This window comes from Podarcis bocagei, assembly GCF_964188305.1.
Source record: "Podarcis bocagei genome assembly, chromosome: 1".
In the NCBI taxonomy this organism is placed as follows: Eukaryota; Metazoa; Chordata; class Lepidosauria; order Squamata; family Lacertidae; genus Podarcis; species Podarcis bocagei.
The window spans coordinates 94353937-94380368 of NC_138125.1; the positions used below are offsets into that span (position 1 = coordinate 94353937).

The 26432-nt window shown below is 42.0% G+C and overlaps 1 protein-coding gene across 3 annotated transcripts in view; it reads right to left on the minus strand.

Annotated features, from left to right (window-relative positions):
- Positions 1 to 26432, minus strand: part of HSPBAP1 (HSPB1 associated protein 1) — a 54300-nt gene that overhangs the window by 8545 nt on the left and 19323 nt on the right. For all 3 annotated transcript variants that reach the window (XM_081188804.1, XM_081188806.1, XM_081188805.1), the window contains exons 3-5: positions 22037 to 22221; positions 16117 to 16253; positions 13344 to 13515 (exon numbers count right to left, since the gene is read on the minus strand). In XM_081188804.1, the coding sequence (XP_081044930.1) occupies positions 13344 to 13515; positions 16117 to 16253; positions 22037 to 22221 (494 nt within the window). The remainder of the gene's footprint in view (positions 1 to 13343; positions 13516 to 16116; positions 16254 to 22036; positions 22222 to 26432) is intronic.

The window sequence follows — 26432 nt, forward strand, 5'->3', positions numbered from 1 at the left end:
ATTGATCAGTTTATAAGCTGCCTTAAACCGAGTGCTCAAAGCAGCATCAAGAGATTAAGGGCTGAAGGAAGATTGGTCATTGGGACACGGGTCCCTAGGTATTATTTTGGCCTTTGAAAAATCCACTCTTGCAAGAATTTTTTCAAGGACATACACAAAGTTTCTCAATAATAGTATTCACAATGCTTTACTTCCTCCTGGTTTTTCTAAGCGGAATTATCTCAAGGCTAAAAACATTCTCCATAGTCTTGTTCTACCAATATTTACTACAGAGAGTGACCAGCCCATTGATAACCTCTCATTCCAAATCCTCTTATCTGAAACAGGGTTGTTAGCCCTGAACTATTGCACACATAAACAAGGGTTAGATTGAAAGAAAAAGTGCCCCCCCAAGGCAGAGGAACCATTTAGCAAAAGAACCCCAGAAGACCCTAGTCTGTGATGTTCAGCAAATGCTTTCAGTAGCTGCTCTAATGCAGCAAATAAAGAGCCAATTCTAAACAGCATTTTCATCTGTAGAAATACTTTTGGCACTATCCTCTTGGAGGAAGACACATGGAAGACATTACAACAATCCTGAAAACCCACAGGGGTTTTTCAGGAAATATCCATGAGCAATATGCTAGCTTCCTGCCACATACAGCTATGTAACTTCATTGAAAAATCCACTGACAAAAATAAAATTCTGATGTACTATTTTCCTCCATTGATGTCTTTTCCTCCGTTGATACAAATCCAAATTCAGTGAGGAGGAACAAAGCATGAAGGACATAAAACTATCCCCCAATTAAACACTTCTAGGTCTCAGTGAGTTCACTAAGAGTCCTATTGATTTCATTGCACCCTGCTAACAGTCCAATCCTACATGTTTCATCAGAAGTAAGCTCCACTGAGTTCAATGGGACTTGTTCCCAAGTGTATATAGGATCAAAGCCTAAATCTCTCCCTGTCCCAGTGAAGTTGACGGAAATTAAAAAGTGCTTAATTTTTGACTAGATCACACCCTAAGTCTATATTTACATTCTAGCATAGTCTTCACTAACCTGCAGATATTCTGGAGTACCAGCTACCACCATTTCTGACCAGCGGCCATGCTGGTTAGGGCTAATGGGAATCCAACAGCTTCAGAAGGACATTGAGCTGGGGAAGGCTGTTCTAGCAGATGATTAACAGTGTATACTTTCAGTTCAATGTTTTAAATGGTGCATATGTTAATGCTGTTTTGATGCATTGCTCTCCAGCTCATTATCCAAACCTCATTAATCCTAAACCTGTGATTATTTAAAAACAACTCTTTGCAAGCGTGCGCACACAGAGATGCACCATGCAGCTTACACAGGGAGATGAGTATATGTAAAACACAGGCCCATTTATCAGAATATTTGGGGCATTTTGGATAAATATTTTTAATCCTATGGAAAACTGTTAGTCATAAGAAACTATGAGGTCATAACAACAGGGACTAAGAGTATAAAAATATCTATCAGAGTATAGGAAAGGAACTGTTGTGTGGTAACTATATTATAGTAAATTAGTTTACTGAAATATGTACATTGATAAGAATTCTCCAGTTTTAAAGATATCTGTGGAATTGAACTATATGCGTGTAACCAGTGGGGCTTACAGTGCAATCCTATGTATGTTTACTCAGAAGCAGATTCTATTCTGTTCAGTGGGTATTAACCCCTAGTTAAGTGGGTATAGGATTGCAGCCTTAGGTGTCTAACTTCAGCTATATAGTGTACCAGATTTTCAGATAACCTATGTTGGGGTTGCCTAGGCCAGTACAGTATGTCTAAAAGACATACCTCAGATATTCATCCACCCACAGTCACTTTCAATGAGATTATTACATGTGTTAGCAGAATTCATGTCTAAAGATCCCTTAAATTTAGAATAACCATGTTATACTCGTGACAAAGGAACTAGTAAAATAACATTGGAACAAAAATACACAAGGCTGTCACTTAGAAAAAGAACATGTGTTTGCAGTTTTGTGCTTCAAATGTTTTCTTTCCAATATAGATGCATATATTATATAGTATGGACACTTCTACAATCCAGAATTCCTATGTGTTGTGATGCTTATACAAAGCTCTTGCTCACATCATTCTCTCTCTTTTTCAATTAAATGGAAGGAGCAGCTGTGGATGTTGGTGTCAGGGCTGGGGAGTTGCACCAATGAACTAAATGGAGTGATTTTTTAGGGCAAGGTAGGAAACTACCTGCACACATTAGAGCACCTCCAACCCTCTACTGGCTTGCTGTAATAATGCTATTAGAGTTACCGTATTTTCCGCTCTATAACACGCACCAGACCATAACACGCATGTAGTTTTTAGAGGAGGAAAACAAGAAAAAAAAATTCTAAACGAAATAGTGGATATATGATTTTTGTAGTTCATGCTGTGGCCACAGACATGTGATCTGACAGTGAGTTTGGAGTAGCCCAATGCAAAAATCCTGAGGATCCATGCTTTGTAACCACAGAGGAGGGAAGGAAGGGGAACCATGGATCCCCTGCTCACGACTGCAGCAGATCCCCCCCATCACCCGCAGGTATTCGCTCCATAACACGCACAGACATTTCCCCTTACTTTCTAAGAGGAAAAAAGTGAGTGTTATGGTGCAAAAAATACAGTATTTAGACACAGATGCTACTCTTGTGGTAAATGGGAAAGGCAGCATGATATAACTAGTAAAGATGGGACAGAGACGAAAGGTTGACTATGGGGGAAAGGAGATAAAAAATGTAAAGTAATAAAACAGCTGTCAAGAGAGCGCCTTGAAACAATATCTTGTTTGTACATGACATTTTTGGACATGCTAACACAGGGCCAGAAGGTACTCTGAGCAAGTGTGGCTATGGGGTGTGCAAATGTAGACAAGAACAATGAACTAATGTATTTCTCAATTTAACATAGGCCGTTGCAACCAGTCCTTGCACAATTTACTACTGTGCAGCTACAGATTCTGACTGCAAGCCAAGCATAGTAAATAACTAGCCAAGAGAACATCTGTGCATACCAGCATAATGTTAAAACCAGAATTTATTAAAGCAGTAAGGAATGTAAAGTTATCAAAGGTGAAAAAGGAGAGTGTTGGTGGACGGAATACAAAACTGATGGTAATTCATGTTTCGAGTTTTGTAAATGTTTTCTCCAAACACGTGTCTCTATGGTGTCTATGCATATACGGCCCACCCTTCATAACCAGGACTTTAGAGGTCCCTGTACATGTTATGCATGTGAACAAGGTCCTTATATTGAAGGGGGGGGCAGTGGGGCTGTGATACAGGTCTCATCCTCAATGTTGCAGCTTCCCCAGCCCTGACTCCAACATCCACACCTGTGGATAACTGAACCAGGAAAGGCTACATGTTTAGCCCTTCTTTGGCTGGCGGTCCAGCTGTGGCCCTGCGTGGAGAGGGGTACTCTAGTTTCAGTTGTCTATGCTCTGTTACCCTCTAGGTCAGATCACTGCAGTGTGTTATGTGTGGTATACTGCAGTCTTCCATCAGAGACCTCATCTGAAGTAAAAATAAAGATAAAGGACCCCTGTATGGTTAAGTCCAGTCAAAGGCAACTATGGGGTGTAGCACTCATCTCTCTTCAGGCCAAGGGAGCCAGCATTTGTCCACAGGCAGCTTTCTGGGTCATGTGGTCGGCATGACTAAACTGCTTCTGGCGCAACAGAACACTGACGGAAGCCAAAGTGTACGGGAATGCAATTTACCTTCCTGTCGCAGCGGTACCTATTTATCTACTTGCACTGGTGTGCTTTCAAACTGCTAGGTTGGCAGTAGCAGGGGCAGAGCAATGAGAGCTCACCACTGTCGCGTGGATTCGAACTGCTGACCTTCTGATCAGCAAGCCCAAGAAGAGGCTCAGTGGTTTAGACCACAGCACCACCCAAGTCCATGCCTCATCTGAGACAGGCATGGAAAGTGACCAAATAATAATAATAATAATAATAAATTTTATTTATATCCCGCCCTCCCCAGCCGAAGCTGGGCTCAGGGCGGCTAACAACAATAATGGACCTTTTCAGTGGTAGCCCCTAATGTGTAAAATGCAGAGACACATGCCTGGGACCATCACTGTCAGGTTTGCAGGCACTAGGCTAAGAAATGTCTTTTTACCCAGGTCTTTGGTAGTTAAGTTAGCCTTTTTTGTGGTAAAGGCAATGACTGATTTAGGCATATCCAACTGACACGCGACCATGCATGTGTGTATCACAGGGCCTGGAAAAGGGGCGTAATGGGGTGTAATGGGCTTATACATGCTCCTCCGTCAAGCATGATGACCTGGAATGCAACCCCCATGCAAATCGGGGGGTTGCCTGTACTTTTATTTTAGTGGGGTGGGAGAAGACTTGCCCTTCTCATTGTATGGTTGAGTGAGCCTTTTAGGAACTTTGTACAGTACATTGTTTTGAAATTTTATGCATTTGATTTTCATCTATTAGCAAAGTTCAGTTACTTTGAGGCTTTTTTGTTTACAGTGACTAACAAACGTAATCAGCAACTCCTCCAGCTCCCATAGGAGCTTACATGAGCAGTCAGGGATCCAGCTCATGTAAATATCTACATACATATGGTTCCTTGGCTCAGACATCCCCACCTAATGTGTAAATGTCAGAGGTACAGCCGGGGTCCTGCTGCCATTTTGAATAATCCAGCCCCTTTATATGCATAAGATATGGAGGGGACTCTGCTTTTCCTGTCTCCCTGTTAGGCAGAGTAACTGTACACCCTGCAGAACATTCAACAGAATGAGTGTAGGCTGCGGGGCAAGACATATCCCCTTTCCCCTCTTCGCCTCCTACACGTTAATTCACCAGTTATGCTGTGTAAATAGGGCTATCAATAGGGCTGCATGTGGGGACGTTTTATTTTAAAGGCCTTTTAAAAAGTGTCAAAAACATTATGGAAGGTCCCTTCTAAGTTCATGATATACGTCATTAGTCTTGTTCCAAAAGCTGTGACAGTCTCACCAAAAGGTCCCCACCTTTTGTACTGAACGTGTATATTACAATATATATATATATATATTTGCCCATCAAAAAACAAAATCTGTCCAAAATTAGGCAAGACATCACTAACAAGGAAGGTTAAAAATCACTAGCAAAGCAAGAGAGCAATTTCTGAGGGGCAAGCAGTCAGTCTTGAATGTTTGTCGCAGAACAAACACATTCACACAGAATGAAATAACTCATGAGCAGTTTCATGTTTATTCAGAGGGCAGAGCAGGGTTGATTTTGCTGATGTGCGGTAGTATTCTAAAGAGATACAAAGTTAAATCTTTCAGTGAAAGTCAGATTAAGATTACAATTTATTTCAATGCCATTTCAAATCCGTTTTCCATATATGATGACAAACTTGATGAAACAAATACTCTTTTTTTGTGGGGGGTGTAGCCTACAATTTATATGAATTGTGCTCCACAAAAGAGAAGAGTTATGAATGTGTGAAAATGAGTTTTTTATTGATCAGCAGCTACCCACATCTCTTGTCCATTTTTTTGTTTTTGTTTCCCAGAGTATTCTTTTTAATTCAGGTAGGTAGCTGATGCCAATTTGCTATTAGGGGAAGAAAAAAAACACCACACAAACTTCAGACACTCACAAATGAACCTCTCATTTCGAACACATAATTATGCTCACAAACCCACATGCTGAAATTATCATTTGCAAGTGCGAGATGGAATTAATTCTGAAGTAACTTGGCCATCACTGATGATCACACAGATGTTTTAAGGATAGTGTGACATTTCAAACATTTTAATTGGGGGTGTTAAGATTTCAAAGGACACATTCTAGCTTCTAAAAAAAAAAATTAGCCTACAAACTGACTAGGCAAATCTTTTAAAATCAATGAAATTGCATTGAATTTAGCTCATCTACTTCTATTCATCCTGGCTTAAGAGTTAAAGACCAAGGTAACATTAAAAAGCAATTAGAATATATATTGAAACAGGGATCCTGAATGTATTTAATATAACCAAGAGTGGTGGAATGAGACACATTGGCCAGAAGATGGCATTAGGCACATTAAGTTTCTTTTAATATTCAAAGCCAGTATCCAGCTAGCATACAGCTGCTCTCCTGAATACCAAAACACACCTTTATCTTTATTTTATTTTTCAATTCTGCATTGTTACAACATCTTAATCCAAGGCATGCAGTTCCCAGCCAAGCAAGAAACAGAGATTACTGTAAATTACCACAAAGTGAAGCTGACTGCAAATCCTCAAGTAATTGTATTTGTAATACACGCTCAATCTTTGCATTCGGTTAGAACAATTCGTTTGCTATCTAAGGGATTCTCATCAAATTGCTTCATCACAAACCCTTCCAATACTAGACAGGCCTGAGCAGAGCCAGCAGGCATTATTCTTCTGGGAGACAGGCCTGCCTTAAAGGGCCTTGGCATTCATTCATTGCAGACAATTCCTTAGCTTTGCTTATTTGGAAGGATCGCTTAGTACAGCCCTCCTGGGATTTTAACACTTTAGAGGGCAGGTAAAAAGTGGTGGCTGCAGGAGTGCATGCTCCATTAATTTTCTTTAAGGTCCCTGTACACAGAAAATGAGCAGGGCAGGGAGAAAGCTAGGCTAGAACCCTTCTTCCAGATCTGCTACCTATCCATAAGCAGGGAATTATTTACATGGAAGTACAGTGGTGCCTCGCAAGACGAAAATAATCCGTTCCGCGAGTCTCTTCGTCTAGCGGTTTTTTCGTCTTGCGAAGCAACCCTATTAGCGGCTTAGCGGATTAGCGGCTATTAAAGGCTTAGCGGCTTAGTGGCTAAAAGGATATTAGCGGCTTAGCGGCTTAGAAAAAGGGGGGGGGAGCGAAAATAATCGCAAGACTTGCAAGACGTTTTCGTCTTGCAAAGCAAGCCCATAGGGAAATTTGTCTTGCGAAGTGCATCGAAAAACGGAAAACCCTTTCGTCTAGCGGGTTTTTCGTCTTGCGAGGCATTCGTCTTGGGGGGCACCACTATATATTCAATCATGGGACGCGGGTGGCACTGTGGGTTAAACCACAGAGCCTAGGACTTGTTGATCAGAAGGTCAGCGGTTCAAATCCCTGCAACGGGGTGAGCTCCCGTTGCTCAGTCCCTGCTCCTGCCAACCTAGCAGTTCGAAAGCATGTCAAAGTGCAAGTAGATAAATAGGTACCACTCCGGCGGGAAGGTAAACGGCGTTTCCGTGCGCTGCTCTGGTTCGCCAGAAGCGGCTTAGTCATGCTGGCCACATGACCTGGAAGCTGTACGCCGGCTCCCTCAGCCAATAAAGCAAGATGAGTGCTGCAACGCCAGAGTCGGCCAGGACTGGACCTAATGGTCAGGGGTCCCTTTACCTTTTACAGTGGTGCCTCGCAAGACGAAATTAATTCGTTCCGGAAGTTTTTTCTTCTTGCGAGTTTTTCGTCTTGCGAAGCATGGTTTCCCATAGGAATGCATTGAAAATCAATTAATGCATTCCTATGGAAACCGCTTGCCAGGCTGGCGGTGCGGAGAAGGGCTTTTCTCCCCACCGCAAGCCTTCAGGACAGGTACGGGAACAGAGGGGAAGGGGCGCAGCGCTTCTCCTCTGTTCCCGGGGCTTGCGGTGGGAGGAGGGTTTTTCCTCCCCACCGCCAACATTCAGAACAGCATTCTGAATGTTGGCGGTGGGAAGGAAAACCCTCCTCCCACCGCAAGTCTTCAGGACAGCCATCCGAAGGCTGGCGTGGGGAGAAGGGCTTTCCGCCCCACCGCCAGCCTTCGGAGGAGCCTTCCGAAGGCTGGCGCGGGGAGAAGGGCTTTCCGCCCCACCGCCAGCCTTCGGAGGAGGTCCGAGGACAGTGGGGAAGAAGCGCTGCGCTTCCCCGCTGTCCCGGAGATTTCCCTATAGGCTTTCGTCTTGTGAAGGAAGCCCATAGGGAAATTCATTTTGCGAAGTGCCTCCAAAACGGAAAACCCTTTCGTCTAGCGGGTTTTCCATCTTGCAAGGCGTTCGTCTTGCGGGGCATAACTGTATATTCAATCATCCTCTGGAATGTGGCCAGAAGAGGGCGACAGAGGTGCTGAGGGAGACCTTGAGACCAAGTCCTACTAGGAAAGATTGAAGGAGTTGGGTATGTTCAGCCTGGAGGAGGAGCTGAAGGTGTATTCCTTCAAATACCTGAAGGGCTGCCCTATAGATGGTTCAAAGCTATTTTTGAACCTGACCCAATTAATTCAAATATCACCCCTGCCTGCCACTCACAAAAGATTCAGATAAAGCCTTTGAACTTTGGGATGGCATGAACTTTTCAGACCACGGAATAGACTGCCTTAGAAGGATGTGGACTCTTCCTTGTTAGTTGTTTTTAAGCAGAGGACGGATGGTCACCTATCAGGGATGCTGTAGTAGAGAGGTTCCTGCATCAGCAAGGAGCTGGAATAGATGGCCTTGAAGACACCAGGTGAGCCTCCCTGGAAATAGCATTCCACAAATGGGAAGCCACCACAGAAAAGGCCCACTCCTCTCATGTTGCCACCCTCTGGACCTCTTGAGGAAGAGCTGCAGATGATGACTGCAGGGGCTGGGTCAGTTCATATGGGGAGAGGCGGTCCTTGGGGTATTGTGGTCTTATGGTTCTGTGTCCTCACTTGCATTCTGAAATAGAAACCTAGGCTGGCATTGCCATGTGTTCTCTTGTCTTTAAGCCTCTGTCCACTCAGTGGCTGCCAGAGATTAAAAAAAAGAAGCAGCTATACTAGCATGTCTTTTGCAAAGTAGCACCTCAGAGCACTGGAACCAGCAGCTGGCCTTTAAACCTTCTATTTTTAACAAGATTTGACTTCTAATTAGTTGAAGCTTAATTAAAAACAGTGACACTACTGCTTCATTACCATTCCTAATCACTGAAACAGAATGCCTACATTGAATTCTTTAACCCGAAAACAAGGCAACGCCCCACTGTTGGCAATTTTAAAAACAACAGCTGAGGAAAAACAAAAAACACCATCTATTGAAAACATCAACAAAATGATGAGCAAAGATCATTACTCTGCTGCAGGAGAGAAAAACTGTGAAGTAAAATCATTTAATTTGGGGCACTGGGAATACATTTATTATGCAGTATAAAATGTTAATTTGCTATACAACAGAACACACTGAAAATAGCTTTGAAAGTGCCATAACAGCACAATGCTATACATGCCCACTTCTAAAACTTCAGATGTTCCAGTGGGCACTGAAATCACTTTATTCTTGGACTTCCGGGTTGGCGCGATCGGGAAATGGCGGATTCCCTCCGAGCTCCGGAGGGAATCGGCTCAGCGGTGGATGGGTCTTTGCCGTGCCGGCGACACGGGGACCCTTAAAAACCGCAGGCGCGGAAGCCTGCGGACTGAAGACTCGGCGGGTGCCTTAAGCGCCCCCCCTGATTCGCAATGAGCCTTTTTAAAGGCTACGGAGGGGATACAGGGGACGGCGTGGCACTGAGAGTCGACCGCTACCGCCGCTGAGCGAAGCCGCGAGCCATAACTGGAGAGCGCTGACTTCCTTCCTTGAAATTCGGACTGAAAAAAGAACCCGTGAGTAATTTGGAACTGAACTTTAAAACTTTTACCTTTTGAATTTGAGACGACCGGGGGGTGTGCTAAAAGGAAGTCCCCACACCCCCCCTTGCAGACGATCCAGAGCAACGAAATAAGAACTAAGCTGGAGTGCCTACCCTGTAAAGGGTGAGTTTTAAAAAGACAGTAACTTCCAAGATTTAGAAAGGTAAATTTGAGCAGGAGAGTGGAGTGTTGGAAGAGTTTTTGTTTTGTGGTAAACAACCCTCCCTCCCGGGCCCGGGAGCGACCTGCTTCGGAGCCTGTATAGAGGAGCAGAATTTGACAGCTGTCAAAAGCTGTCAAATGGACTATCAATAGTGAAAAAAAAATTGCTGTTTAAGACCTCTCCGGATTAAAAGGAGTTACAATTGAACTAAAATTTTGAGAAACAAAGAAACAATAATAGGACAGAGGATTGTTGGAGAAAAGGTTACTCAGTAACCAGATTCCCTCTAGGGGGAATTCTGTGGAATTACAATGGCTGTGGGTGGAAAGATACTGAGAGAAATCGAAAGAATGTTCTCACTGGTGGGAACCCTACAGGAGCAGACTACAGCTATGAGTAAACAATTGACGACCTTGGATTTGGAAACAAGTAGCTCTGCTGAAAGTAATGAGGGCCTGAGTGAGAAAGAACCCACAGCTGAATTTGAAACAATAAACAAAGAAGAGGAGAAGACAAAACAAGAAAGAGAACAAGTTATCTGGGAAAGTACTAACCAGAAGCCGACATTTGGAGAACACAAGCAAGGAGACTACTGGATTAAATCCACTCTAAGCCTACGAAAGATACAGAAGATGAAAGTGGAGGCCCTGGGACTTTATGGAATTCAGGAGCTTGAAATAAAGAAGTACAATTGGGGCCTCCACATAGACTTTGATTTTGACTATCAGCAAGACTTAGGCCTTGTGGAAATTCCTCAGCAGTTGCCTTTAAATATGGGAAGAGACTATGGACTGATTGGATTGATTGTTAAGGAAATCTTTCGAGACTCGATGATAGACAAAAAGGACTACCAACAAAACCGGCGGAGAGGGACTAAAAGAGAATTGAGAGCCTCGGATATCCGGAATCCAGGCTAAAAACTGTTAATTTGGACATGTCTTGGGAAAGGACGCAAAGCGGGGAGGGGAGGGAGGGAAGTATCAAATTTAAACAACACTCAAGACCAGGGGGTTTAGTATTAAGAAAATTATGTAAGAAAAAATGAGAAATCGAGGGAAGAGAATTGGGGTCCAACTTAGGGAAAATTTATTTTTGTTTTTTATAAAAGGACTAATATTAAGATGGAAGAAATGCCAACTTGCTGACATAAGTTTGGGAATAGGGATGCAGGGGAGGGGGTGGGGGGAAGTCAAGGACTAGGGTTAGGAAATAAGATTTTCGGGAACTATTCATGTTCGTTGTTTTTTATGTTTGTTTTGGTGTGTTGTTTGTGTTTATATAAAATGTGAAAACCCAATAAAAATATTATAAAAAAAAAAAAAAGAAATCACTTTATTCTTTACTGTTTTTAGTGAGTGTGTGTAGGGGAAAGGGCCTCTATTTTGTGGGGGATGGGCAGATGATGAAATTTGATTCAAAGAACTGAAATGTTTTGCTGTTGCTATTCTTATTGTTATTAGCATACTGTTTGATATTTTGTGTGTGTGTGTGCTTTTTGTTTTAGGCCACCACAAATGGTGAAATATAAATACATTTTAAAAAGAACTTATTTTTTGCAGATTTCACAGTAACTTTAAAATGCAGCTACAGGTGACAGAACACAGGGTGGAATTCAAGGCAATGCTAAGGAGATGATGCCATCAGCCTGAGCATTCCTGCTTGCCCAAAGGAATGATCCCTCACCTTCCCCCCCCCCGCCCCCGCCCCCGTATTGTGCTCAGGGTTCTCCTAACTCTCCAGAGTGGATTTGGGGGAGGCACAGGGTGGGGGGCATATGAGGGAAAAGAGGAGAAAAGCCCTGTTGTGCCAGCAGGAGTCCTTGTGCTGAATTTTGCCAGTGGAATGGAGTAGTTGAATCCGCCCATAGAATATAAATTTAATAAAACAACTCATTAAAAGGAAAAAAAGGCACAAAGAGAATTGGAGAACGTTAGCCTTACAGCCTTAACAGGTTATCATCCTTCTTCAATCTTTAGGACCACAAATAAAAGGGTGGTAAAAGGTAAAGGGACCCCTGACCATTAGGTCCAGTTGCGGATGACTCTGGGGTTGCGACGCTCATCTCGCTTTATTGGCCGAGGGAGCCAGCGTACAGCTTCCGGGTCATGTGGCCAGCATGACCAAGCTGCTTCTGGCGAACCAGAGAAGCACATGGAAACGCCGTTTACCTTCCCACCGGAGCGGTACCTGTTTATTTACTTGCACTTCGTGCTTTCAAACTGCTAGGTTGGCAGGAGCAGGGACTGAGCAATGGGAGCTCACCCCGTTGCAGGGATTCGAACCACCAACCTTCTGATCGGCAAGCCCTAGGCTCTGTGATTTAACCCATAGATAAGTCTATCCAAAACTATCTCTGTGAGTTTTGGGGCACCAGAGACCCTCCCTGTCTTGTAAGATACACAATAAAGGATGCTGAGATTCCATCAAATCCATCAATGTGCTGCATTCCCTTAAAGACTTAAATAATAAATAAGTGAGTCTGAAATCAGTGGCACTTACTTCCAGCAAGCGGGTATCTGAATCAGAGAAAACCAGCCCATTTTGTACAGTAAGTTACATGTTAAGCAAATAAGTGATCACATCTACTATAGAGAAATTCATCTGGAAGGAGCATTCTAGTGACCCTTAAGTACTGATGGCCTGACACATTGAGAGATCCTTCACAGGGCTGCTTTTAAGATACTGTGGTCTCCTTTCCTCAGTAAAATATGATTAATCAACTTTCACATGACCTTGTTAAGAGTACTTTGAGATTCTCTACTGAAATACTAATGCGTGCTGTAAATACAAGTGATGTAGCTGCTGGGCAAGTGTTTCCATTATGGAAGTTATCCATCACCACGAAAGCGTAAGTAAAAGCTCTTTGCTGGCTCTGCACACTTATTCATTAAGAATACATTGTAAAACTTGTGAGTTGCAGAGATGAGATGGTTTCAGAGCAGCCCCAGAAGCCTGTTAAGTACAGGATTCAGAGAAACTAACGGGTAAAATGTCTGTGAAGCATGGTGGCTTTTTCTAGATGGTCCAGTTGCAAGACAAGTGAAAGAACATGAGCCAGAATGGTTTCACTTGCTAGAGAATGGCATTAAACAAACAAGGTTAGATTCAGAAGACTTTGCCTCCTGTGAACGAAAAGGCATCTCCAATCCCCAAAGGCTTCAGATCCAGCTTGAGGAATCCCAATGGTGGAACAGGAGAAAATTGTTTTTTTTTTATTTTAACCACCACCACCCCACTGCAGTCTCCTATAGACCCTGGGAAACTGCTTTGGGTTGGGGAATCCTTTGAAATAACATGGGAGGTGCCACTGAGGACTACAGACGGAAAGGGACATTGCTGTAAGTTGCCTCACCTCTCTTTCCACCAGCAGGAACAGTCTCTGCTCAGTGGATACATCTGCCAGCAGCAGCGAACGCTCCATCCAATGCAAAACGTTTTAGTGAGACTGGGAGAAGTAAGACAGACCTCATGGTCCTCCTCCCAGCTTCCTTTATTTCTTTGTTTACTCCCACCCAACCCCCCTCTCTATTTCATATTTAACAAAGGTTCCAAACTAGAGTAAAGTTAGAGTTCAGGAATTACCTGGCCAGGTTCAAGCGTAACCACATGGGCCTTTGCTTTCTTAAACTGTGGGCAGCTTTTCAAATCAGGATTGACCACATTGACCCTGCTGAAGACGCTGGATTCTTCATAGGGAATTCTGGTAGGATAAAGGAAACTGGAGTCTTCAGGTGGGTAGAGATGCCATCTTTTCCTGGAAGCAGAGATGATGCAAGTCACAGTCTCCCATTTAGGCTGAGTAACTGCAAACAAACAAGTCTATCAATACCACAAACGAGCATCCTATTTAAGACTTGTGAGAAGCTGGAAAGCAGGCACTTATTAAGTAGCATAATGCACTAAATGGTCACGCACCATTTTAAGGAGGCGGGGAGCATCACTTTAAAAACAACAACACATTTATGAGTCAGGACTACATTTCCCTGGATACAGCTATGAAGGGAGACAACATGTACGACAAACTTCAGTGACTTACTTCTGCCTTTACTTCTGAGAAACCTACTCTGTATTGAACTTGATACTGCAGTTTGTGTTTACTCAGGATCTTAATTTTTCCGAACAAACCAAAAGGTGCACCTTTGTGGGAGATATCCAGTTTACACATTTCCAGTAGTTTGGCTGCCATATTTCAATATATTTATGACGTACAGCATATCCAGTGTTTATATTCTTGCATGCATCTTGGTTATTCCTCCTCTCTCAGTTGTCTTTTATGCTCACCATACTTTAGTCCAAGGAAAGCAATCTGTCTATTTAGACATCTAACTCTCATAAAATGCCAGGGTGGCGCATAGACCCCCATTGCTTGAATTTCCTGGCTCTGCCCTTGGGGGTACGGGAGTTTAGCACAATATGAAAATCCTAGCAAGTGCAGGTTTCTTCTCCCTTTGAAGAACCTAACAACATAAAGCAAGATTTTTCTGTAGGGAGCCTGCTGTCTAATTTACTTTCATGTTCAACCCAATCCTAGCAATTGGGGGAAGTGGCCATAGTTCACTGATAGAACAAATGCCTTCCATGCAGAAGGTCCCAGGGTCAATCCTGAACATTTAAAGTCCAGAGCTTCAGAAGCTGTGAAAGGCATGTTTGCCTGAAACCCTGGAGAGAGTCAAAGTAGATATTACTGGACTACAGTATAAGGCAGCTTCCTATGGTTCTGATGCATGTTTGCTTCTAAGTACTTTTCTCGTTAGTTAATGAGGCTTTGATCTAGGTAAGCGTGGATAGGATTGTAGGGTTAGAGAAACATCCAAGTTGATTTCAGAGTTCTTGGGGAACAGGCCTGCAATTCTGTTATTAAGCTATTTTAAAAAAATGTGTCTCTGTGTGTTTATCCATAATGCTGAATTGTCAATTCACAAGGCAGAGCAAATGAGCACATAAAAAAGTTTTATAAGGAGAAAAGTCTAAGTGATGGAAATAGTAAAAGGAAAAGTAATTAAAATAATAGCCCATGCAGCAAATTTATGGAATTTAAGAAGAGCCACATAATCAACAAAAGAGGGATGCTCTCACATGTTTATTGACACCATAGACAGGAAAAGCAAAAGGCAATCTGATGAGCACAATGAAAGCAATTGGCACTGCCTGGCTTTCAGATCAAGGCTGTCTCCCTTTCCTTCCTCCTGCGACAACCATCACTTCATTGTCATACCCTCCAGCTTCTGTACCATTTTCTTCTCTAGCAATTCTTTCTGTTATTTTGTGCGTAAGGTATAGTTTTGGACTTGCATTCTCCCAGGTAAGATGTTGTAAGGAGAAGGGAGGAACAAGAAAAGAGGTGTAGCAGTCATCTTATTCAGAAGGCGGCCAGAGGATGGCGAAATGCAAAGCAGGCTGTGAAGAGCCCCAAAAGGATTTCACTGGACAGGGCGAATGGGCAATAAAATGGCAACTGACGTGCAACACACAGAAGAGATAGAAATCCATGTTGCAGCCACACATGAAGTACTATGTCCCGTTACAGTTCCCCCATCTCATTAAAGGGCAGCATAGAACTGGAAAATGTTTAGGAAAGGTTGCACAAAATAAGCAGGAATTTGGAGCGCCTTTCTTATAAGGAAAATGCTAAACTGTTTGGGGCTCCCATACGCCTTCTGATTGTGTGGAGGCCTTCTAGTATGAATCAGCTATGACTGTTAGTGAAAATGCAGCCTCTCTTTCTGTGATCCGGCTACATAACAGACTGATCTTCATTGTACCAAACTATCTCCTGCCTAAGTTCTGGTATCCTGCCTATGCTGGAAGCAAAGTTGGCTGTGACAAGAGATAGGGTCTTCTCCATGGCTGCACCCAACTTATGAAATAGCTTACCCCATAACACCCAGGTGGCTCCATCTCTTCTGGCAGTGCTTAAGATATAATACCTATTATCATCTAAAGAACCTTTCCCCTCCCCATAAGACCAGTAAGCACCAAGTCTAAAATTATTCAACTGGGCATGACTCAGCTATAAAGAGAGAACTTTAGAATGCACTGGTATAATTCCATGAGTCAGGTATGCGCAGAAAAGCAGCACCTCTGTATTGGTGTGACAGCAGGAGAAGTATGCACACTCGGCGTAGCTGTTTACTCCAAGATTAACAAGATATTTCATATAAATAATATCAAGAGAAATTCATATTGATTTTCTCATTTGAGAACATTACTATTTCTTAATAATGAGCCCGGGGCTCTCCCGATCACAAAAAGCCTGAGAAAATTAAAACATCAACTAAACATTCAAAAAGAAGGAATCATCATCGGGAATCAATCACATTTGGTTGCACAGATGGCAATATATAGTTAATGTTACCTTCCTTGCACTTGTAGCACTAAGTTGCACCCATAGGAGTCCAAATGACAAGGAGTGTTAGCTCTTGCTGAGCCAATCCACAGAGTACTCTCTCTTCCATTTCTTTCAGGAAATCCAAAGTCGGACCATCTTATGTCCTGTTGCAAGGATACACTTCAGGTAAAGCAATCATGTTTTGAATATATGTTGTGTTACTAAGCACCCTCCACCTCTTGGATTTTTTCTCATCCTTTGTGGGTATAGCATCTTCAGAAAGCTCTATCTACTTTTCTCCCTGCCCCCATCCTCCGCTAAGATTGCCATAGGGTATATGTGCCATTAGAGAGATTCACTGAAATGAATCAGAACTGAAAAATTAAGTTCAATAGAGCTAACCTTTGCGCTAACAGAGCTAAGGGAACCTTGTTTAGGGAAACAGCTTTTAATCTAGATATGTACACTTCACGCCAGTCAAATCATTCTTTGTGGCCTATAAAGTGGTGGGTTCAGAGGGCCATTCACCAAGTGGCAGGTTTCCTCAATGTAAATACTGGCTAGGGAGTTACAGGCAACCATCTAATCATCATTTTTTGTACCCGATGTGCTGTAAAATTCTCAGTACTTGAAAGAAGAATACAGATGACTATGCTATCCAATAAAAAGAGGCGTCATCCCAGGTAACTGTTCACAAGTATGGACTCTCTCTGACATCCTGCCCTGTGGGGAGGATAATGTTTACCACATATTCTTTGGAAGGAACAGGATATGCGTTTAATCTATCAATCAAATGAACAGACAAACGGATTGGCTGTTTCCATCTGCTACCACTGCACCAACGTCTGGCCAACCTAAGTGGGATTAGGTTTTATCTCACTATTCCAACAACACTTTGTCTGAGGAAACAAATAATGGCCTAGCTAGTCCAACATCCTGTTCTCACAGTGGCCAATCAGATGCCTGTGGGAAACCAACAAGTGGGATTCAGGCAGAAGAGCACTCCCCCCTTCTGCAGTTTCCAGCAACTAGTATTCAGAAGCATTGCTGCCTCCAACGGTGGAGGCACAGGATAGCCACAATGGATAGCAGCCATTCAATTTTAGATACTATTCATTCTTAATTGGTAGCGCTCCAATCTCTTATCCCAGGTATTGGAGGGGGGCAAATGTGTCACTACATTGGGGGCTGCATGCCAGCAGGGGGGGGTGGGGCCCAAAGCAAAAAATGTGCAGGCCACCCCCACCCACCTCACTTTGGACTACAACTCCCATTATCCTTGATTATTGGTCATGTTGGCTAGGGCAGATGGAAGGCACCCGGTTGGGGAAAGTTGGAAGAGACCTTCTTTCCAGTCACCACCCCTCTAACCTCAGGTGGTAGGAGACTCAGAGAAGTGCCTCAAATGATGAACGTAGTATTCATGTCACAGAGGGCAGTCATTTAGTTATGCAGAGAACAATATACCTAGAATTTGGGCTCCTTCAAAACAAACAATAGAATCAACATGCCATGAAGGTTTAAAGGCAATTCATGGCATTTTGGTTGCTGATGTACAGAAATGAGGCTCATTTCATTATTTAAGCAGCCTTTAATTGAACTTAGTGGGGAGAACTTACATTTGGTGCTCTAACCAAAAAGGAAAGGTCAAATTAATTGTCCATGAAAAGTAAAAATAGTTCTGCTCAGATTCTTTATCATTATATGTACCAAATGCATAATATTTACTTTGTAAAATCTGTTAAACTGGGGAAAAATACAATTCTAAGCTATCCAAACTAACCCTATGTGAAACTATGTGAAAGGAAAATGCTTGAGGTGTCAGCTCTTGGCATACTCAAGATTTATTTAAGAGGTGTTTGTGTGCTTGATCTACATATCTAATAATTTTTGCATACCTGGACACTTTTTGCCACTCTCTGTGCTACCCTGGCTGGTATAATTAATCTAATGGACAGTTGATTCAATGCCAAATCACCTAAAACAATGGCTACAATTTGTCCAAAAAGACAGCTGATCAATTACCAATTTGTTCAGCAAGATAGTCAAGCCAGTGGTATATATCTAAAGAACAGAATAAAAATGATAACCCTCCTCAACTATGTAAATATGAAACCGCATTGTGCCAAGTCAAAGCCAGGGGTCCACTTATTTCCATGCTGTCTTCTTCAGCTGGCGATTGCTCTCCAGGGCCTCAGATATAGCTCTCTCCTATGCTATTATCTAAGATCTTGTAACAGGAGATGCAAGTGATACATCCTTCTGCATGTAAAAGATGGGTTCTACTGCTAAGCTATGGACCTTCCTTCATATAGTTGCAGGTAGCATATCCATCCAGGGGTCCTAGCATGCTGCTTATTCATTATAAGCCATGGTTTATATCTTACCATGGCATGGAAACACAAGCATTATACCTTTGTCTTGGATTTTGTATGTACATTCTGGAAAACATCACTACCAAATAGCACCAACTTTATTACATTGTGTAGCAGGAAACTCTTCTGGCCTCTGGGCCACAGTCTGGAGAAACACCAGTATTGTAGATCCCTGCTCTACATAACAGAGTTCTCCAGCTTTCTTGGTCCTAAATGGTTTGGGAGCACATTATCTATATGAACTAAGATTGACCGCAGAGAACCTCACTGCAGTCCTACCAGCCAGTTAGATTGGCAATCAGAAGAGACAAGGTATTTTCATTCATAGACTCATAGAATTGTAGAGCTGAAAGGGAATCCATGGGTCATCTAGTCCAACATGTGTAGAGCCTTACATTTGTCCCTATTGAAATTCATTTTGTTAGTTTTAGCCCAGTCCTCCAATCTGTTAAGGACATTTTTAATTCTGATTCTGGCTTCATGTTTGTAGAACTCACTTCCCCAAGAGATAGATCTGGCTCTTTTCCTGCTTTCCTTTAGGTAAGCCGAAACAATTTTGATCTACCTTTAGTTAAAGAGCTTGGGTTAGTTTAAACAACCATGACTCTTTCGTCAAACTCTTGTATAAGATGGCTTTAGTGGGATGGCTGGTCAATTTTTGTTTGTGCTGTTCTCTTATTTTTAATATGTTAGATGAGAAATGAGTAACCTCTGAGTTGTGGGCTAATTTGGCCCATGAGGCAAACAACACGATGTGTGGCATCAGGCATGAGCCAAGTAAAGACTTGGTAAGACTGGGAGCTTCAAGTGCACTCCTGATGGTTTCTTGGCAAGCAGGGCTTATTGACAGCTGATCGCCACTGTCAGAGAGCTCCAAGGGGATTGGTTGCACTAGGTCCTGCTCGCCTGTCAAAGTTAGCCAGTGTGGGGTAGGTGTAGTAAGGATGTGACCTACTGGCCAGATCTAGTGCCTCACCACGGTTGTTGAACACAGATGCAATTTCAAAATTTGGTGACCATATGCCATTTTGGGGAAATGTTACATTTTGAAAGGTGGCTTAGAAATCTTGAAATAAATGAACAGTAGTCCAAGCTTTTGCATACTAGAAACATTCAGTAAATCCTAACTCCCTAGAAGATAGCACATCTTTTTCTGAGATTCAATCCTTGGGAATCGTCAAGGTGAATGATAAGGTTCCAGATGAATGAAAAAACAGTAGGGGGTTACTTGATTTACAGAAAGAAATACTAAAGCCTAATACAAACATTTGTCAGAAGCTTCAAGAAGCTGCAAAGGAAAAAGTTGTGCTCTAAGCTTTCCACAGTCATAAAATTTAAAATCCAATACAAGTATTTCAGTGATAAAGTTAAGGGTAATAACCATTCCTATACTTTAATCTCACACCTAAATACTTTCTGAATTCTGCCACAACTTAAGAAGAAAGAGAGCGAGCTTAATCAATATTAGATTTTTAAAAGAGGGTTCTTTTTTAAAAAATGCCGCAGTCTCAGTAAATACCTGACATGATTATGGGAAAAATAGTTTTTATCCAATGAACTGAAAAGAAATTGCTAAGTACTGAAATCTTGGCACAATGGGCTGCTCTTTCTTTTACAGTAAAAAGATCCACAGCTAAAAGAAATGCATTTTATAAGTATCCCAACCATAACAGATGGCACATTACCTTCTGAATTACATTTATTTTGCTTGCTGCTTACAATAGAGCTAATATACCCATATGTCACTTTAAGAGGACTTATTTCTATTTAAGCTTCATGTATATATCTTGCCTATGATTTATATCTCAAAATTCTATAATGTAATATCAAGTGAACAAAAAAAAATCCTGGATGATGTGAGATACTGCTCATACATTAAAATAATGGAATCATTACCTTAAGTCACACAACTGTAAATGATAAACAGCACAATCTAAATTTCAAACAACTTCTAAATGGCCCTATTAATCACTATAAATAAAAAAAGGGTAGATGGCCTTCTTGTACCCTTCAAATCACCTTAGAAAACTATCTAAATAAAACCTAAAATAAACAGCAGAAACAGATGGGAACTTATAAGAAAACCCATCCATGGCTAAGAAGTCTTTCGTGGTATCTGGTCTGGACTTTTAAATGGGGCTTCATGCCATGACTGAATGAGCTTTTGGCCTCATCATAGGCCTATTCAAGCCTTCAAAAGAATGCATGATTGCTTAAACCAGGGAGAGGCAACAGGCACCCATAAACAGAATTCAATCCAATATCCCTGGGCACATTGAGGTTTCTGTTCCACCACAGACTTTTTTGTGCGGGGGGTTACAGGAGGGAGGAGAGGAAAGTTCCACTGCACAAGGAGAAGTCTGTGGTGTGAGCAGAACTGCAATGCTGGATACAACCCTAAGTGCACCTACATGTATATTTGTGAATATTCCCCTACCACACATCAAACTCTTACTTATGCATACAGTGTAACGAAGACCAAAAACACATAGTTATAGAAACAAGTCAATGGCACCCCAACCCTGACTATTTGGTCAGGCAAATCTATAACTATATTTCATTATTATTATTATTATTATTATTATTATTATTATTATTATTATTATTATTTAAAAAAACCTTGATACTTCATCTCTCCATAAACTGTAATGATACTTAGCTTTTATACTGTGTTTTTGACCTTTCAAAGAGCTTCACATACAATTTTACAGCAACCCTATAAGGCAGGTCAAGCAATATTATCCTTATTCGCTGCTGAGGGAGATTAAGCATGAAAAAAATAGCAGCTTGGAGGTCATCTAGTGAGGTCATGGTGGTGAGATTTGAAACACAGACTTCCCAATTCCCAGCAAGTGTGTTGTAGGGGTTGGAGTGTCATACTTAGACCAGAAAGAACCAGATTCAAATTCCCACTTAATAATGATGCTCACTTGGAGATTTTGGCCTCGTGATTACCTCTTAGCAAAACCTTCACAGGGGCCAAATGAAGGCTGAGCAGTAACAACAATATACACTATCTTGAGCTCCTTGAAGGAAAAGCACACAGGTGGCACTGTGGGACACAAGTGGCGCTGTTCTCTAAACCCCTGAGCCTCTTGGGCTTGCTGATCAGAAGGTTGGGGGTTGGAATCCCTGTGATGGGGTGTCCCAGCTCCTGCCAACCTAGAAGTTCGAAAGCACACCAGTGCAAGTAGATAAATAGGTACTGCCGCAGCAGGAAGGTAAATGGTGTTTCAATCATGGTGTTCCGTTGCGTCTGAAGTGGTTTAGTCATGCTGGCCACATGACCCAGAAAGCTATCTGTGGACAAATGCCAGCTCCCTCAGCCTGAAAGCGAGATGAGCACTGCAACCTTGTAGTCATCTTTGACTGGACGTAACCATCCAGGGGTCCTTTACCTTTACCTACACTATCTTGAGCTCCTTGAAGGAAAAGCAGGCTAAAAACATGATAAATGAAATAAAAATTACAGTATGCTACACTAATTACTGGCTGTGTAAGAACCAGAAGATTCCCTAGGTGTTTCTGTATAGTTTCAACATGAAAAGGACAAGAAGAGGTTAATAACGCACCTGGAAATTTTCTGGCTTGTCTTCAAATAGCCTAGCAATATACTTATAGTCAGCGTAAGACCAGTATTTACACAACTCATAACCACTGAATGGTCCACAGGAGCGCGATGGCTGTTTCCCACTCCAGGCCAGAAACTCTTCAAGTGTAGCTTCCACGTAGCTGCATTCCGTTTCAAACAGAGGAGCTAAAGCAATATAAGCAGAGACAGCATTACATGCACACTGAACACAATGCCAATAATAAAGAATAGATATGGAGCAAGGCAGTTTAGTAGATAAAACAATAACTTTTGTGTCTCAGCTCAGACTGCTGGTTAAATGCAATATAAAACCACAAATGAAATTACAGCAGCTTGAATGTCTCAGATGAAATGCAGCACAAATGACGAACTCTATGACTAATTCCTTAGGATTGATGGTCACTCTGAATTTTACTCTGTTGTTTGTATAACTAGAAGGGTTCGTGTATCTAGAGGCCTCAGCTTCCTAGGTTTCCCTTTCTGAAAAAGTAGCTTTTCAGGGGGAAATGTCTTAGGCCATGTAAACACACAACTGCTTTAAGGAACAGGGGCCCTGATCCATGCTAAGGTCCACAGCCCCCAATCTTAAAATGTGTAAAGCTGGCAATCCAGAAGCATTGTGCTTTTTTAAATATTCCAATTCTCAGAAGACTCTGGGAGAGCTTAGAAAATCAAATCCTGGCTCAGTGAAATGAGAAATGAATTCACCTTTCCCCCACACATGCAGCCCCTTCTGTCCTCCCTTTGTGTATTACAGAAGCCTGTAATTAACCATAGTTTTCCATTTCAAGCAAACTGGGAAACGATGGATAGCTGAATACATCATGTCTTGTTTGCTTGCACTGCAAAGGGAGAAGCAGAGCAGCTTTATGCCATTATTGAATTGAGTTATAATTCTCCAAACTTGGTTTCTGACTGGATCCCAAAGAGCTGCTGGTATCCGGACTTCCGGGGTGGCGCCATCGGTAATGGCGGACTCCCTCTGATCCGGAGGGACTAGCTCCGCGGAAAACGGGTCTTCCCGCTACGGCGAAGTGGGGACCCTTTCAAAAATCACAGGCGGATGAAGCCTGTGACCATGGGACTCGGTGGGCACCTTTAGCGCCCCCCCAACTCGTAAAGGAACCCTGTTACGGGCTCCGGAGCGAAGAGGGGCAAGTGGCGCGGTGCTGAGAGTCAACTGCTTCTTCCGTGGAGCGAAGCCGCATAGCCGTTGCCGGAGAGCGCTGCCTTTTTCCTGGGACAATTTGGCTTTTAAAACAATTACCCGTGAGTAATTTAATTTTGGACAATTGGACTTTAAAAAATGACCTGCGAGTAGAAAGGAAAATCGGACTAATAAATTCTTCTTAATTTGGTACTGAAACGGGAAGGTCTAAACAGGAAGTCAGCCTTCTGTTTCTTGTAGATAGATTAAAGCAAAGACATGGCAAACTAAAGTTTCAGAAAATAGTTTCTAAAGGATTAACCTTCATCATTTAAAATTGTTGAACCCCCTTCGGGAGCAGGAGAAGAGGGGGGATTTTTCTGGACTGTTTAAACCTGCAGAAGAGAGTGTAAAGAAAAGTAATTTTCCACCGTCTTGAACCTGGGAGCCGGGTGTCAGGACTGACGTTCTTAAGGAAGCTCATTGACCATAGACAAACGTTTTTGACAGATAGTGAAAAGAAGAGAAACATAGTGATTCCATTGTTCTCCTTCGCATTTTAAAGGAACAAATATTGACAAAATATCTGAAAAAGGAAACTTTGTTGTTAGATCTGTCTTTAAAAGAAAAGAACAAATAGAAGTTCTTCCCCTAGAGGGAGCCTGTGAAACTGTTACCAAATTTGAACCGGGGAGCTCTGCAGCTGCAACAGATTACGATCGTGGGAAAGACTTCTGACCTTGCAGAACAATGTATTCAGAAGCCTTGGTGCGTGCTTTCTGTAAAACAAGTGCCCTATTGGATCAGCTACACGAGAAGACGGACTTGATGACTGTTGCGATTGGAAATTTTGGACAGGTAGTGAGTAACTATATAGAACCCACCCAGGAATCAAATCAGGAGTGTGCTTTGACAGATCAGATGAGGGAAGAAGATGTTGCTGAACCTCGGATGCCAGAGATGGCCCAGCAGGAACATGAGTTGTTGGATTTGATAAATGAACTTGGAAAAAGCAAGATTTGGAGAGATAAAGTTTTGTTTGGTTTGGAAATGGGGGGTTGGATAGACCCCCCTATGCAGGGATGTTTTGACTTTCCAAGTCTGGCAATGGGCCGTGAGATGTTTGGGGTTGTGGGGGCTCTTAATTCTGGAGGGACTTTGAAATATGTTCTTAAATACCACATGGAGTTTAGTGAGGGCTATGGAAAAGGGGCTGATTTGTCGAGAAGGGTCAAAAACACCGTCAAGCTGGAGTGCCCACGAGTGAAAGGAGCAGGAGACAAAGTAAAGTATAGGCATAAATATGAAGAAGAGCCGCGGAAGGGACATGGAAGAGACTTAAGGGCCTCGGACATAAGATTACCAGGTTAATGCGCCAGATTGATGGGATAGAAAGGACTGACAAAACTCGGGACCAGGAGGAAGAGACGCTGGATGAAGATTGGAAGAAAATTTGGAAATTTTTTTTTATTAGGATTGCCTTATAAAATTAATGAATGTTAGAAAAATGTTGGAATGAAATTATTTGGCTTTAGCAAAAATGTTAAAAGAATTATGTAAGAATATCTTATGGTTATGAGAAATTGGTATAAATAAGATGTAAGTTTTAAGTTTTAGGGTTCTTTATAGTAAAATAAGGTTAAAATAGACTAAGGTAATGTAATGACAGAATATTATGAAAAATGGAAAGGATTTGCTGTGATAATTAACAACTAGGATACAAAAAAAGGGAGGAGTGAGGAGGTCAATGAAAGAAGGTAATGACAGTTAAGAATTTGAGAATATTGGATTTGTTTTTAAAAATTTTGTGGCTTATTTTTGTTTTTTGATTGTACTCTGTTATCTGTTTTGTTGTTATTTTTTGATTTTGATTTTTACCAATTTGTATTGTTTGATTGTGGTTTGTTTTTCTTTTGTTCTTTCTCTTTCTTTTTCTTCTTTGTTTTTCCTGTAATTTTAAAAATCTTAATAAATATCATTAAAAAAACAAAAAACAAAGAGCTTGGACACTCCCATCGATATCTGACCCTCTTACTTTGAACTGACTTCTTTCTTTGCATCGTCACAAACTGCTTTTTAAATTTTCATTTATTTCAAAATAGGGTTGCCATGTGGCTGGAGCTAATGTTTGGGAAACACCAAATTAACCCATACAACGTGGTAGCCAGATACAGTGGTACCTTGGGTTAGAGACACTTCAGGTTACAGACTCCGCTAACCCAGAAATAGTACCTCAGGTTAAGAACTTTGCTTCAGGATGAGAACAGAAATTGCGTGGCGGAGGCAACGGGAGGCCGTACCTCAGGTTAAAAACAGTTTCATGTTAAGAACGGACCTCCAGAACAAATTAAGTTCTTAACCCGAGGTATTACTGTACTTTTCTGAAAGGAATCAAGTTGAAAGAGGCTTCTGGTGTTAGCAGAGAAGCCCCAGTTCATATATTACTTCTCCTGTGTGGATCTATTTTGTGGGGTGAATTTTTAAACATATGATCTGGGACTCAGTTTCAACTAGTAGAGACTAACTCATCTGTCTGAGAAATATTTCTTTTCCCTACAGTAGTGATCAGCAACATATTGTTAAGCTTGCAAATGGAGCTGTTTAAGGTGTCAGGATTTGAACAGTGCTGGGCTTATACACTGTCAATCATGTCAACATTTCAGCATGTGGGGATCTGAATACTTGTGGAGTACATAAATAGAGAGGCAGGCAGACAGCCTTGCCTTTTTGCCTAGAGGAGAAAACATTGACTACTGCCTAACTGAATGTTAGACCACGTTGAAAATAGCCCATGTTCTTCATTTGCTCCAGTCTTGCAGATATGTATTTTTTCATGTTGTAAGCCGCCTTGAGCATGGTTTGACATATAAATAAAATTTTGTACATATGCATGTATGAGTATCTGCTAGCTCCTCCCACTTGCCATCTTGTGACCAGATTCGGGCTCCATGGCTTCACCCTCAGCCAACTTGTTTCCTTCCCCCTTGCTCTGTTTACCATCTAGCTTGATGAAGCATTCTGGAGGACTCAAAAGGTGACATGCTATTTTGTGACATTTCGGTTGGCCTAATAAATGGTATTGCCCTAATACGTTTGGAATGTTACTATTTCTATTCCCTCTGAAGCTCAAAAGGCAGAGCGTGATTTAGAAACTGGTAAGATTTTATTTTTATTTTTTTAAAAACCCTCTGCATAACCTCTTGCAACTGGCTTGCTATTTTATCACTTT